A 13648-nucleotide genomic window follows, 5' to 3' on the forward strand; every position below is an offset into this window, starting at 1 on the left:
CTGTAGAATACAAAGGTTTATTTTCAACAAGAGTTACAATATCCATAACCTTGTGCAGGCTCAGTGATTACATTAAATGACACAAGATGGCTTGAAGTTATCCACTGCTTTCTGTTAAGTAAATGATAACATTAACTTTAGTTTCTTTGCCTCATCCTAGTGAAAGGAAAACCATAATCAAGCATCATCACTGCCCACTGATGCTAAATAAATTGCCATGGACATGCACATACATTGACATAGTATGAGCAGAAAGTCAAACTACTCTCCTGCTTTTTGCATTCATTTTTAAAATATTTACCATCTTGACCAAAAGACACCTATGCTAGTACCAGAGAACTTCTGGAACTGAATGCAGCAATGCCCTCAATAGCGACCAGAAAAATTAACACACCATAACAAGGAAGCAAGAGAGAATAATTTTACAAGACTTCTCCAAAATAAAGTCACAGACATTGTACAGATAATAGCCATACAATTGCCAGAATGGAAATGTATTAAACAAATTTTCTAGCTATATTTAAACGAGAAACATGCCATTTAGACATGCGAGAGATATTCCAGTCACATGGCACTAACAGCACTCCTTCCCCACCCTAAGTGCCGACCCATTCTGCAAAACTGTACCATTCAATAGCAGTTAGCACATAGCTGTTCACTTCACTCATGCACAACACTAAAACTGACCAGTAAAACCCACTTCCTGTTAACCTCTTGTAACAAGATACCCTATTCAAGTCCTTAGTTCCCAATATATACACTTACAAACAGAGCCAAAAGGAAAGCAGCTGAACTCCATAAGCAAGTTAAAAGCCTAAGAAACAGTTGTCTTTGTCTCATTAGTGAGGCTCTCTGAATTTCCTGTACAGATTGTAATCAGTGTTCTTGCCCTCACTAGAGGCTGCTGTTCACATCCTTGTTAGCTCTGATTTCTTAGATAAGGTCAAATAAATTAAAGCAGTTCATTGATTTGGAAACAGTTTAAGTAGAACAAATACTGTGGTCTTTTACAGTAAAGTACATGGTGAACAACAACAGGTTTCTCAATCGAAATCTCATTTACAAGATGCATCAAATACTGAAGCAATTAAAACCTGGAGTTTACAAAGCTGTATTTCATGATGACAAATTGAGCAAGTACAGTAAAACATGATCCAAAACCTTTGAAATTCCATTATCTGATTATTGAAAATACATATGCAGATATTTTACGCATGATTCTGACAAATTTAATATTTTGCTCAGTATCCATATCTACAATGATTATCTACAAGATTACCTTTATGAAACGTACAGCAAAATGCATCACTTGCATCAACGACCAACACAATCCGAGGATGTGCTGGAAGCAACCTGCAAGTTTCACAATGCTTCCAGCATCGACATTGCATGCCCATAGTTTAGTGATCCTAACACGCAAGTCCTTGTACCATGGCAGGAAAACGGAGCACCTAGAAGAAACCTGCGCCACCGCGGGGAGAATGTTCAAACTCCTCACATGCAGCAGCGGGAATTGAACACTAATCGCTGGTGCTGTAAAGCATACGCTACCTTCATTCTGCTTAAGCAATTGCCAAGCAAGCTTACTTTGCAGTTATCTCAAGCTTAAACTTTACTTGCAATTACAATTAGACAACCAAATGGCTTCAAGTAAACCAGAAGCAGAGAACACTTGTTGCCATCATAAATAATGTTTTTCTTTTTATGGATGAGAGTAGCAGACACAGCATAGCACTGACTAGTGTTTCATGCTCTACTTTACGGAGAGGCCAAACAGCCTCTAATAATACAGGTTGCTTTCAGAAATGCAAGCCTGCCTGGCTTTAAACAATTAAGCAATAGTGCAGCTTTCCAATAACAAGCAAAATAACACAACTACAGTTTAACAATTAAAAATCCAGTATGTATTATCTCTGCCTAACATCATTGTTTAATCAGGACACAGAGGGTGGAGAACTACAAATCAAAAAGACATTCAAAAGAAAACTTCATTGTTCCCACTTCATTCTTTTATCTAGATCCTAGAATTTCAAGAATGTAATCTCCAAGCATCCTGTAATCCAATAAATGTTGGGAATGCACCAAACTCAGCAGGGATTTGAGATCCAAGTGCTGCCAAATGGTATTAAGACAAAAAGCACTAACTGATTTCAACCCAGCCGATGCGAAGATAAGGGCAGCATTATACTTAGTCAACCAACAGAACAATTAAAAAGTTGTTCAAATTAACAGTTTAAATACCATGCACCTACACTTCATGTGGAAACAGAGCACTCTAGGGAAAATTTATTTGCAAGGCTGGAGGAAGATAAACATTTCATATACAGCAGCACAGAACCTTGATAACATTCAAACTCTTAAATTATTAAGAAAAGCATCAATTCCTCAAGCATTTCTAATTGCTTATTTAGTAGCATGTAAACAGTATTTCTGAAAACACTATGGTTGGAAAAAAAGGTCCTTCAATTAAATCTCATGGAATCAAAATAATGCCAAAGTCAAAAATCAAATTCCGGATGGAATTGCCAGCCCCCCACCCCCCCACTCCCCATGTGAGACTTTGTCACCATCTTCCCCAGTTTAGACTAGTTTATGTTTATGATAGCTGTCATATAATCTATATTATTTTTACATCAGGCAAATAATGACATGATTCAACAGACTTATATTCAACTTCTCTTCCATAGTCATGCAACTCCCTTTCAGCTTTTTAAGTACTTATTCTCTTTTTAAAAAAGATAAATTAATATAGAAAATACATATCACAGTTGAAAAAGCCATGGCCATTGTATAAATAGCATATAAGATAAACATTTAGCTCCAGTGCCCAAATCAGACCAATGCATTATTTGTCTAGAAGCTTTAAGTTTCACAATGTCGATAAAAAACTCCCTAAAAAAAAATCGAAGTAAATTTTCACTTACATTCCATTTATTCAATCAGTGCAAGACGTGCTAACATTTAGAACACTGTTAACTTAAAAAAGCAAAATTAAAAGATTAAGACACAGAAGTACGCAGCTGAAAAGCAAAGTTAATCTCAAACAGGGACTAGATCACCTGCTGGGTTGGAGAATGCTGAAAAAGCTCTCCAGTAAACATCTGTTCTACTTGTACATGACTTGCACAATAACTGCAACTATTAAGATTAACACAGGAGGGCACCCAAGTCAAGCAAACAGCACTGAAGTGTCCAGAAGTATGAATAAGACCACAAAATTAAAAAATAAAACTGATACACTTTTATAACAAATTGCACTTATTTTTAATTCAACATCTCAATGGCACTAGATGACATCTCGATTTAGCTTCTAGCTGCAGTAGGACGACAATATAGACTATTCCTCATGAAATCTTCACATGCATGGCTGTGTGGAAACTGGAAGCTCCTTGTACTGCAACATGTTGCATATTTGGGGAGGATACTCTCCTGGTTATACTTTCTGCTCCTGTGCCAAAACTAGAAGTACTTCCCTTCTGCAACCATTACTTTGATCTCAAAAATTTGAGCAGAGGAACGCAAGGTAAATTAACAAACAGCAATGACAATCATTAACAGCCTTAATGCTGTTAATATGTTCCAAAGCACATTACATGGGGGGGAAAATGTTGATATCATTCCATGAAAAGACAGGACAGATGGTCACAAACACGGGCAGAAGTTTAAAAACCCTCCTTAAATGGAGGCAACGAGATGTTGCATTCCAGTACATAAGTGCCCTCAGAGCTAAAGACACAGCTGTCAATGGTGGAAAGGTATGGTACAAGATGTTAGAATCTGTGTGATATCAGGGGTTGTGGGGCTGTAAAAGATTTTAAAGTAAAGCCAAAAATTAAAAATAAACAATTCCCTTGCTGGCAACAGCTTGATAGAGATCAGAGTGATGGATGAACAGGACTAACAAGTTTGGATTTTGGTAGCAAGGTTTTGCTGAACATTTTGGATTTGCTTACCTTCTCTGTTGAAGTTACTCCAGCAGAGATGGTCCATAGCTGCTAGTGGAGTCTAGTCTTCTACTTTATTCAAATATAATATTATTCATACGGGAGTGGGTGAAGAGAGGGAGGGTCACAGGCCATTTCTCCACAAGATGAGTATCCATCCATTTTTAGAGAAAAACTTATGAAAAACACCAGGCAAAAAAAAGCCCTACAATTTTAGTGCCTTTAATATAGCACTGATAACAGCACTGACCAAGAGTCAAGCTTGGGACTTTCTGGTCAGTATAGTGCAGCTGATGAAACATAGCATGTATTGTGTTAAGGTTGTTTTTGTATTGTCAGTCAGCTAGTTCTGCCAGCTCCTGATGCATGGGCCTCACAGTGAGAGGCAAACAAAGTAAAATCTATCATGGCTATGACTGGCAGGAGAGAAACAGCCTCTCCACCAGTCAGGTTTGAGAGTGAACCTAGCTAGTTTATGTGGGGTTGCTACTGTTGTATAGGCATAGCTCTTATCCAAATGAAAAAAGATGCACAATTCATTAAGAGTGGCTGTGAATTATTTGATTCAAATAAAACCAATGACAAGCCACAGTTACTACAATGCAATTTCTATAATGCCACAAAAATATTATCAACTGTACAGAAAGTCACAAAAGTACACAAAAACATGCATTTTAAAACATTACTCTTTAGGAATTAAGTTAGGATTTATCAATTAAAATGTCAACATTTTAATGTTTTACCCAAAATATTTCAAGTTGCAGAAAATCTTGAAGGTCAACTGTTGCGTACAGTTATTCAACACAAGGCAATCAGTTACTTTTAAGTTCAAAACAATTTGGAACCCTCCCTTTGGAGAAACTTACTTCAAAATGTGGCTCAAGTTAATTTTTAAATAATTAAGAGAACCAATTTCCCTTTTAAAAAAAAATGTCTGATAGATACTGAACAACTTGGCAGAACACTTTTGAAAAAGGGAATTGAAAACAATGAAACCCAGTCCCATCTCCAATTTTTGTTCTTAATAAGGAAAAGTACTACCCACAAAAGATTAACGAAGAGAAACTAAAATTGGATGCTCCTGGTAACCACGTCTAATATAAATGTACATCCATCAATAAGCTTTAGTTGGTAAACAGCCTATTCATAGTCATGCTTAACACTACCATGGTGTTAACAGTAAACTAAACAACGCAAAACCCTGCTGCCAAGGTCAATTGCTTGGGAGCCCTAATTGTTAGCTTGACATCAACTTGCCGCCCAGCGGGCCGAAGGAGGCAAAGGTTACATCAGCAGTTTCTTGAAGATGTTGGTGCTCTTGCAGAAATCTGCTGTACTGTATGTCATTGAAAGGAAAACAAAGGCATGCACAAGATTTGCCTACTATTCCGCTTCAGCGGAAAACAGGCCTATCAAACTACAACTACTCGTTTTTGTGGCAACAGCTGAATACTAATTCTCCTTCCATATGCAGACAATATTAAAATACAAACTACACATATCCTTTGAAAGGAAATCTTTTGCACACTCTTTTGGGAATTGTCAGTTGTAACAATTTATAGGCTCTGCATTGACCAATTCGTTTTATAGACCATTCTGTGTGTACATCTCCATGGCAATTTGGGGTTGCAATATACATAGGAAGCTATTGGGATTGGTTTGGAGTTTAAAGATCACTCATGCCACACATCAAAAAAAAGACATGAACAAGCATAACTACAGGCCTTTAATAACTGCAGCAACCCATTCTTCTTCAGAGATCCATGAGCTGACTCATACAGATCACTGACGTCCCTTTTTTATAACTAAAAATTTCCAGAATGGAAAATGGAGAAAATTTATCTGTTCTTCAAATGTACTGCCAGCCAGTTCAGCCTTGAATGAAAGCAAAGGATCAGCAATACATTTGGGTCAATTTATTTTTAAAATGCATGTTGATACCAAAACCTTTTGCCTTTTTTTTTCCCTTCCCACACACCCATAGATGTTTCACAGCCCACTGTTTTTGAACACAATTTATTTTAGATTCAAGACAACATGACATTAAACCTGAACTAAAATGCAAATCTTTTAGATAGTTGGAAGTCTCACAACCTCCAATCTTTCAGGAAAAGGTTTAGATTTTATGTTTGCAAGAATCTTTTTATTACAAGATGGTTGGCTAGATAGAGAACACCCCAGGTTGAATTAACTACAATCAACAAATATTATAACTCCACTCAGAAGTCAGAAATTGTATCAATAGCAACAACTTTCAATCCAGTATAATACTTAACATTTCACAGAGCAAGGTAAAAATGGAATAATCTAGATCAGTTCATTTGACAGAATGATAACATGCCACCATATTTAGAAAGTCTACAAAAGTCAAGCTTCTATGGTCTTTGCATCTTCTAATCCTATTATGCAGCTGAGAGAGAATTTGTAAATATTCCCATATTTAGGTTTGAAGGGGTAAAAAGTATCAGTGTTGTGTTTTGTATTTTTGGCAACCGACTTCATTTGTTCCCAAGTCAGCAAAGTCAATTACTCCCCATATGATTCTGAACAAAGTCAGCAATGCTTTTCCTATTTGTTCACATTTCCAGTAATCCTCTGGCATGAAGACTTCTTTAATGTTGATACAGCTAGAAGCTAAATCTTACATCATAAAATTAAAATAGGACAAAGTTACTATGCATCCTGGTAACTCGAACCGTTAATTACTCTCCAGGTGAGAGAAGAGATACACTACAGCACTGGTTTCCTGGGTGTATTGATTATAAATACAAATCTAGAGAAACCACACACAAAAAAAGAAACTCAATAACAAAAAGTGATCATCAATAAGTATTCCTGCCTGTGCAAATTTTCAGTACATATTAAAAGGAATAAAAAGATGCCATGCTTACAATATACTGTACCTCCTAAAAAGGAAATAAATAGCTCGCCACAATATTTTAAAACCATCCTTAAAGTGTTTCCCAAAAACCTACCACCGCCTCAACTATACTAGGACCAAATGTTAAATTGGTCATAAAAATATTTATGTCTTGTGCATAAATATTTATGCTAAAGGCAGCAAGGTCTTATTTTTTTTAAATTGACAAATTCACTAGAAATTGCTAAGAAATTTCAGAAACAAATGCATACTGGGTATAAATAGATGTGTGATGTACAAAAAGCATAGCATTTTGTGCTAAGAAGCATAGAAATATAGAAAAAAAAATCCCCTTCCTATTGTGAGCAGATTAGTGTGTGACCTTACACACCTCAAATTTTCAAACAGTACCATAAATATTAGAGATATTTCAACACAAATCCATTTATTCTAGTATTTGCACATTCAACTGTAACAACTGATCTAACAAAATTTCTGAGAGACATGAGGTTTGATGTGTTGGACAATAGCTTTTGTTCCAAATTATATTTGTTTAAAACACACACACCACAATGAACTAAATAAAACAAACAGCTTTAATAATGATCCACTACTGAAAAGTTAGTTACAGGGCAGGATTTTCTCTTCCCCACACAGTTGCATGTGGTAGCACAAATATTCCCTTGAATAAGTGAATTACAAAATTTAATCAAGCTTACACACAATTGATTAATAACCTTTAAGTGATTCTAGCAAATACTCATTTGAAAGAAATTTATCTTTAAAATCTCACACATTCAACCCACTGAAAAATACTGCCTCCCTAGTCTGAATGTTTGTTTACCTCCTCCCCCCACTTCATCCTGCATAGAACAATGTTACTTAAAAACACAAAAACATGCTTCATATGGGCCCTCCTTTAATTTCCCAATAATACAAATATTGTCACATTTTTTAAAAATAGTGTAGCTACTGCATTCACCTCAACTGATGCACTTTCTTCGAAAGGATAACGAAGCAGCTTTAAAGTACTTATTACAATGGCAATGATTAACATTTTGTAAATTAGAAAACAATTCACAAATGTACCACATTAAGAAAATAAATGGACAAAATTCATACTTTTGGCTTGTAATGTAGTATTTGTGCATTACTACAGACTAGCTCAAATCAATATTCATCAGACACATATGCTTTATTTATACTCAAGTCTTCCAAAGTTAAACAATGAATTCCATGTGTAGTGTATGCCAAGCACATATCAAGAACATAAATGGGACTGACATCTAAAAAGTAGCTGAAGATTCATTAAGCACAACTCCAGAAAACTTAACACTTTCAAAAGCAGATAATCCAATGCAGCATTCAGATGCTGTCAAAACTGACAGAACAGAAGATGCTATATTTCATGTTATGCTGCTAATCTCACATTAGACATCTACACTGTTACCTAGATTGGTTTTTAACTTTTCATTTTCATCCTTGACAGTTAACAAATAATAATTAGTATACCAAACAGAAGCAAAGTTGTAATACATTATTAACAGTCTTGCTCCATTTATGTTTTAAGTTTATTGAACAAATGATCACATTCTGTAAAGGTGTGGATAAGACAGCATTAAATTCTGTCAATGAACTTACAAGTGATAGCTTTACCCTCACATCCATAAAGAAATTATAATTACAAACTGGAGAAAAACATTTTAATCGTGCATTTAACATGGTCTCCAAATAAAGTTGTATTTGATTTTAAAAAATCTAATTTTGTACACGTATGTGTGAGGTGGTGGGGCTGAGTATACAAACAACAAGACTGAAAGGAATGACCCTTAAACCACAACTCATACAAGGCTCCCACTTCCTTAACAATATCCCTCTCCCCCTCAAAGCATTGTGCACACCAATGCTGCCCCTTCTATATAGTGGGAGAAGGGACGCGACTCCTGTTTTTAAAGCTAGTGTGCAGTTAAGCTTCTTTGTGACAGAGAGGTCCAAGAGGTTTGCAAGTTTTTTTTGTGTTTGTATGTATAACACACACACACACACACACCTTCCATCCCCCCACCTGAACATAAGATGCAAAGCAATGGAGAAGTTACAGAATGGTTCTTCAGAGCACATTAACATTCAAAATGCTTCTTTAAGGGATTTGCCACTGCAAACAATGGGTGGGCCACGGGATAGTTAAGCATTTGGACAATAACAAATGTTTGGAGGGGGAGGAGGAGAACCAGAAGAAAGAGTTCTACTACCAGCAACTGTTGTGCAAGTTACAATTTACTTTTACAAGCAAACTGATTAAAAAGTGTGTTAGTGAGTCTGGCCATCCTTGGCTCTTGCTCACAACAGCAATTAACTGCAATACTAATGGGCTCCAGCTGTATTACATTAGAGAGATATAAATAAACCCCTTTACAGAGGGAAAATAGGGGCAAATGTGGCAATATTTTACAGCTGATGAATTTGTCAGGAAAAATATTCCTTGTGCAAAAGCTTTTGGGAAAAAAATATTATGGATACAACACTTCACCACCAAGAGTCCTGCCATTGAGATAATTAACAGTAAACGTGGCTGAGGGTTTAATGCTAGGATATGTACGAATGCAAAAGTGCTCCACGTGCTCCAAATTAGACCCCCATCAATCATTTATAATGCAACGCATTTTAAAACAATCTGCAGTTACAATTCTGAAAATACTAATTTATAAAGATTAAAACTTGTATGAGCGATAAAAGGCGCAAGAACCGCCACCCACACTTAGCTATGGGAAGTGTATACAATAAAGTAGTGCGTGTGCGCTTTTGGAATAATTTTTGATATTAATTCAGGCTGATTTCACACCGATCCACTAGAATCGGTCACTTTGCTGTGAGCATCTTAAAAAAAAGGTCTTACAGTGTTACGAATTAAAGTTTAAATATCGCACCATGTAAATCCAGATTGGTAGCCAGACTGGAGGTAGCGCAGGTCTCATTTTTTTAACGGTTAACTTTTAACCTGGACATCCATTGCAATTTCAACTGCAACTTCTGTGACATTTTTTAAAATAGAACAAATGCGTCCATTGAGTGGCTGTAGGAAGTCGGAAATCAAAGATGGCTGTAGGTCACGGCTCGGAGTCCAGGGTGATCGCGATCTCGCCCTATCCCTCAGCGCGCACACACATACACAAACATACAAAGCTACAGCCACCTTTGGTATGAAATGCAACGAAATGCTGAAGAGTACCAGAGTGAATCAGGGAAGCAAGAAAGTTTTTTTTAAGTTTGCGAAACACTATTTTTCAAACGAAACACAGCTATTTCCAACTTTTATTGCAAACATTTGAAGAGTACAATCGTGTTAACCTTTTCCTTTGAACAAGTTTCAACATCAACTGGTCGCCAGGCACAGGAAGCCTAAATTACTACATAAATAAGAGGGAGATAAAGAGAGAGAGGAAAATGAAATTTGAAACATAATTGTGACAAGATAAGATAGGATCTTCTTTGTGTTACATGTTGTAACTATTTATACCTACCTCGATCAATAGGAGTGAGTCACGCTAAGCGTGCGCACCAGACTCGACCAATAATTGGGTCAAACACCCCCAAAAATAATCCTTTTACAGTAAAACTAATCCCAGCGATCACACACAGAGAAAACGGAGTTCAATCTCATTTATGTACACAGACGGAGTGGGGTGTTAGTCGAATTTTATTCGAGGAGTTTTCAATCGGTCAGTGGTCAGAGCCCGGGTCCTGCTCCCTCCGGCCATGGCAAGGGCACAAGCAATGGTCATTTTTACCTTCCTCCCTCTCTCTCTCTCTCTCTCGCTCCCCTCTTCATCTTAACTTCAGCCTTTGAAACGGAATTCATAAACTTTTTATTTCCCATCTCACTCAATTTCATCCCAGAGTTGCCCATGAGAGATAAACCTAAGAAATTAATCCGATGCTTTTGATATTTGCTGCTTTCACATCTGATAACCAGTTCAAAGGGACATTAGGATCTGAGCGAACGCGGAGCGGACCCGCACTCCCATGAATGAGAAAACATACACACGATTTCTCTTTTTTTCCCTTTATAATCTGTTGATTAATCAAATAAACTATGAAATATGAAGTGGAAGGTCTCTTATTTGCACCCCCCACCATGCACTCACCGTTTCCAACTATTAGCTGTTCATCCGAGTTGATGTGCTGGGGTTTCGCCTGCTTGCGACGCGACATGGTAGATGCATCAGTAACAAATACAAAAAAAATCAAACAAATTCTTGGAGTTGCCAAATTGCTCCATTAAGTGGAGTGCGCATGTGTCATGGTAATTATGATTATCAATAATGCATTGCGATTTATCATAGGCTCCTGACAGCTGATTGGCTTGGATCCAAGGGCTCTCAGATTATTCAAATTAAAAGGGAGCGCGCAATCGCGCACGCGCCCGGGGCAGTGCACTCTGGGGACTGTAGTGCTGGGTGAGCGCAGCTGCCTCTCGCTCCTCCTCAAATTAGTAATTGCATAACTGCTAGAATTACATTAATGGCAGAGTAAAACACTTACTTACCTTATCTTGACTTTAATTTTTATTGCAGAGAATCTCTGCTTTGATTATTAATTTTATGTAGATTTTGCCCTGTACATGTAATATTATTGCTACCAAGGGAAAGTAGAAAGTGATGCATTTGTCGCTGTAAGGGACTTGATCAATTAAACACTAATTAGTGCAAAATATTTTAATTTTTGTAAGTCAATAAACACTAATTTAATCTCATGTGAAAACACAAATTAAAGTGCCAGCAAAATTCCAAACTGCTCGTCATAAATTGAGGTATACTTAACAGGGGAGGGGATAGGAAAGGTTGGATATGATGAAGGAGCACGGCTTTAATAACATTTTGGGATCAAGAACAAGTTTTTCAGTGATTGCATGGATAGTACGGTTGAAATAATGGCAACATTATTGATGCAGAGAGAATGGACGGCTTTGAGTCGTTGGATGCACATAAACAGAGAATATACACAGGATAGGGAGATCTGACACCAAGGCTGGCCATCTTGATGCCAGTCAATCAATAATGGGAAAAGCTGGGATGGTTAGGACTTCAAATGAACATAAAACATGATTTCTAAGATTAAAGATTTGCTTTGATTTATCATATCTACATATAGTGAACATACTTTTCTCTACAGATAGAGAATATTGAATTAGGAACTCATATTTCAAATCAGATCATTTTGTTAAATTCCTGGCGCAGATTTTAAATGACCTGAAGGCACTACAGAGGGAATTTTTAACAATATTATTTTCGTTAATGAAGCAAATCATATGAGGCATTTTACTGATAATATAATCAAACAAAATTTGACACTAAACTACATCAGAGAGGACTACTATAGATTTTAGGAGATATCTTGAAAGGAGGAAGAGAATAGTTTGGGGGAGATTCCAAGGCTGAAGACCTTGATAACTGAAGGAACAGCCACAAAATATAGAAAAGTTAAATTTGGTGCTTTGAGGCAGATGGAGATGACAAAGTTAAGGATAGGCTAGCAACGAAGCAACTGGAAATAAAAATGGGAATTGTGCAACTGAGATGTACAACCTAACTGGAAGCCAATGTTGGCAAGCAAACACTGGGGTGATGGGTTCTCAAAATATGATACAGGTTAGTACACTGCAAACTGAAATTTCTACACTTCCTAAATTTAAGATGAACTCAATTTTACATAGTGTAGAAAGTTTGGCTTAAAGGCACATTGGAATGGTCAAATCTAGCAGCAAAAACAGCATGGAAAAAAGTATAAAAATAATTAAACAAGGTTTACCAGAACAGACCAAAGAAGCTGGGGTACATTTTCTCTACAGAGTAAAACCAATAAAAAGGAGACTTAGAAGGATCAAAATTGAATGGTTCTGTTTAATATTTTGAATCAAAATGATATTTTGAAATCATTTTTTATTATGATCAGACATGCAATTCTAGCAAGGGTAAATGTATCCAATTCATCAAAGCCTTTTGAAAGATAACTGGACTTACACTGTAATTGAAAATGAAAAAATGTCAGAGTTTCGAGGGCAGAAGAATGGTTTGCTCCTTCAAAGTTCTAGCATAGCTAAAACACATTCTTAGGTGTTATGAAAGTCCATGGTTTCTATAATTCACATTATTTTTATTTTAGGAGAGGAAGAGATGTATTGTGAACCCATTAGAATTCAACTATTCCTGCCTTTCTGTTTTTTTAATTAAGGCAAGTGTTTTGTGATTAAGTACAGGACCTATTGCTTATTTTTCTTATAAAGGAATACCATAAATGAATGATCGAGTAGAGTTTATACCTCAGTGAAGCCATGTCTTATCTATATATTTTGTTTTCCACTGGGGAATAGGCAAGGTACACTGTAGTCTGATATGTATTAGAATACTTTCATGCATAAAAATTGGCTCCCAATCTGCCCTGTCTTGAACGCAACAGGAAAAATATGAAATTATCATCATAATTCAATATTTTTCTTCACTTGAGTTCAACAGACCAGCAACATCTCATAGAATTGAACATTAAACTTGGTTCAAACCTTCTTTCAAATTGTTGTCTCATGCTATTCTCTTTGCAGATAATATATGATCCATATGAAAACACCTTAAGAAAATGTCCAATTATCAAACAGGACATTTTTTTCTCTCAGTTATTTATTGTATCTCATTGATGCTAATAATTTGGTGAAAATGTATGTGTAAAGCTAATGAGTATAATTTTAGTCAAAACTTGCTGGAGACAAATTAAGCCTCAGTTCATGTCACACGATGTCATCAGAATTACATCTGAATTAAATATAACCAATGGAAAAAACTTTGCTGCTTTG

The 13648-nt window shown here is 36.4% G+C and overlaps 1 protein-coding gene across 2 annotated transcripts in view; it reads right to left on the reverse strand.

Annotated features, from left to right (window-relative positions):
• Nucleotides 1-11052, reverse strand: part of sall4 (spalt-like transcription factor 4) — a 51306-nt gene extending 40254 nt beyond the window's left edge. Inside the window, exon 1 of one of the 2 annotated variants that reach the window (XM_063041482.1) lies at nucleotides 10950-11052. In XM_063041482.1, coding sequence (XP_062897552.1) covers nucleotides 10950-11016 — 67 coding nt within the window. In that variant the 5' untranslated portion in view covers nucleotides 11017-11052. Of the gene's footprint in view, nucleotides 1-2924; nucleotides 3040-10949 lie in introns of those variants that run through there. The other variant, XM_063041483.1, reaches the window with a different exon arrangement.
• Nucleotides 11053-13648: the final 2596 nt, after the last annotated feature.

The sequence above is a fragment of the Mobula hypostoma genome, chromosome 2 (assembly GCF_963921235.1).
Source record: "Mobula hypostoma chromosome 2, sMobHyp1.1, whole genome shotgun sequence".
NCBI lineage: Eukaryota > Metazoa > Chordata > Chondrichthyes > Myliobatiformes > Myliobatidae > Mobula > Mobula hypostoma.